Here is a 2,138-nt window from a genome sequence, read left to right as displayed (position 1 = left end):
ATTCCGGGATGGGAGAAAAACATGCTCTGGTTTATTGGCATTTCTTCAAACCAATCACAAGAGTCTTGGGCTTAGCTCCGGACGGAGAAACGGTGCCTCTGCAAAACAGCCTCAGGAAGGAACTCGTTTAGAACTTAAATTGGACAGATAGTCCAGCTAGCTGTCTGGATTTACCCTGCAGAGATCATAAATCCACCAGAGTTTAAAATACAAACACAAAGAAAGCGGAAGGTCATGGACATCCGGCCAAGAATTTGCAAAATCCAGCTGATTTTCGGGCGGCACTTGAACAATGAAACGTCGTCAATATAGACTATCCTGAGGAAGACCTTAAAGTGTTTGCCAGGTTCAATGGGAATCAACAGTTGTTGTTGAGACATTTCCCACAAAACCACAAATATCAACCTCACGGTGGCGCTAGAGGAGTCAGGGGATCACCAACGTCATTATGATTGATCCACTGGGGACCATGAATCCCCACCATGAGCGGTGGCGTGACAAACAAACCAATGTCAGACCAACATTGCCATTCTAGAGCCACAGCGTTAGCGTGGCAAAAAGTATTTTGATTCACACAAAAAAGCAGAAAACAACTCCACAGTTTCTCTCCCATCTTACCTCTGAAAGCCTTTTGAGGACTACTTTTACTTCCTTCTGCAATTCATTTTTCGCCGATGTCGAAAGGGTGACGTTTGTCTCTCTTTCTGAAAGAAGAGTGATATCATACATCCACAGGTAAACACTTGCTGTAGTTGCCCAACGTGCTCACATTCATTTCAATAATACGTTTTCTACAGACGAGGATTTCTGTAGGACATGTCACATGCAAACACACCGATGTCTTTGTCGTTTTCAGCAACAGGAGTCATATCCTCATTTTCCGTTTCTCCGATTTCATCTTTCTCTCCTTTACTTTTGTTAACTCCTGAGTCTACAACGTCCCCTCCATCTTTAACCCCTACTCTTTCTTCACCTTCCTCCTCTGACTCCTGTGTCAATTCTTCACTGCCTCGAAACCAGTTGTCATCTTTAACATCTTCATCTTCATCTTCCTCCGATTCTTCTTTGGATTGTATGTCTGACTCTTTGACAGGGAAATAATAAAAGGTAAACTTTAAGTAATTGTTATTTATTACTTGGTAGGTCTAAACTTAAAAAAAGAAAAAGAAAAAAAAAGAAATTATGCCTATATCAAATTAATATTACCTTGGCATGCACACTGCTTGTTTTTGTCTAATTTAATTATTAAGCGTAATTTTACAGAGGGGAATGGAGGGGTGGACTTTTTCCGAATATTTTTATTTTTTTTGATGTTTTTGTAGAGTTTTCATTTCTTTTTTCAAGGTTTTTTAGACAATTTTTGAAGACGATTTATTGGAACATTATCGTCGACTATGTGGATTTTTTTTTTTCTCCAAAGTTTTTGTTGCTTTTCCAAGGTCTTTCTACAATTCTCTTGATTTTTTTGTTGCTTTCTATCAATATCTTGCAGACATACTGCATATACACATATACATACATATATATACAATATTATATCTGCTGCCCCCCTCCCCCCCACACACACACACACTGTTGAACCCAAAGCTATGCCCTTGATCTGATTACTGGTTTAAGTGACAGTACAAGAGGGTTAGGGCAGACAAACCTTCAGACTGGCTCTCTGATATGCAATTACGTGACGGGATTTTCTTTTGCTGGGAGGATAAAGAAAATAAAAATTCAAAATAAAATACAAGATTCTCTGCAACCTAGTTGCATGAATGTGTATCATATTGTATTTGGATGTCCAGTTACCTTCATAGTTTCAGCTCTTCTCTTTTTAAATCCTCTGGTGTTTAACAAACCTTGCTGTGATAAACGTCAGAAGTTAGTTCATTTATAGTTTGTTTTGATTTTTCATGAATAAAGACAAGTACACTCTACACAAAGAACAACAAAACCTTACCTCAAATAAAAACTGCAGAGGCTTTTTTTTATAGGAAATACTTGTTTTCCATTTTTTACTGGCGGCTTTCCCCCCAAAGTCCTCGAAGGCACCGGGAGAAAACCAGCGGCCCTCCGACTCGATACACTCCTCACCTAAATACAGCACCCCATACAGCAACACCAATTAATAGCATTTAGAATAGGGGGGG

General features: G+C 39.2%; 1 protein-coding gene across 3 annotated transcripts in view; it reads right to left on the bottom strand.

Moving 5' to 3' along the window:
* Nucleotides 1-2,138, bottom strand: part of LOC116702735 (deformed epidermal autoregulatory factor 1 homolog) — a 7,082-nt gene that overhangs the window by 2,337 nt on the left and 2,607 nt on the right. The window contains exons 4-8 of one of the 3 annotated variants that reach the window (XM_032537104.1): nucleotides 1,949-2,082; nucleotides 1,798-1,851; nucleotides 1,649-1,697; nucleotides 836-1,084; nucleotides 619-704 (exon numbers count right to left, since the gene is read on the bottom strand). In XM_032537104.1, the coding sequence (XP_032392995.1) occupies nucleotides 619-704; nucleotides 836-1,084; nucleotides 1,649-1,697; nucleotides 1,798-1,851; nucleotides 1,949-2,082 (572 nt within the window). The remainder of the gene's footprint in view (nucleotides 1-618; nucleotides 705-835; nucleotides 1,085-1,648; nucleotides 1,698-1,797; nucleotides 1,852-1,948; nucleotides 2,083-2,138) is intronic. The other 2 variants (XM_032537105.1, XM_032537106.1) reach the window with 2 other exon arrangements.

The sequence above is a fragment of the Etheostoma spectabile genome, chromosome 15 (assembly GCF_008692095.1).
Source record: "Etheostoma spectabile isolate EspeVRDwgs_2016 chromosome 15, UIUC_Espe_1.0, whole genome shotgun sequence".
Classification (NCBI taxonomy): domain Eukaryota; kingdom Metazoa; phylum Chordata; class Actinopteri; order Perciformes; family Percidae; genus Etheostoma; species Etheostoma spectabile.
Note: the sequence above shows the minus strand (reverse complement) of the source record. Positions and strands in the feature narration are given on the sequence as shown.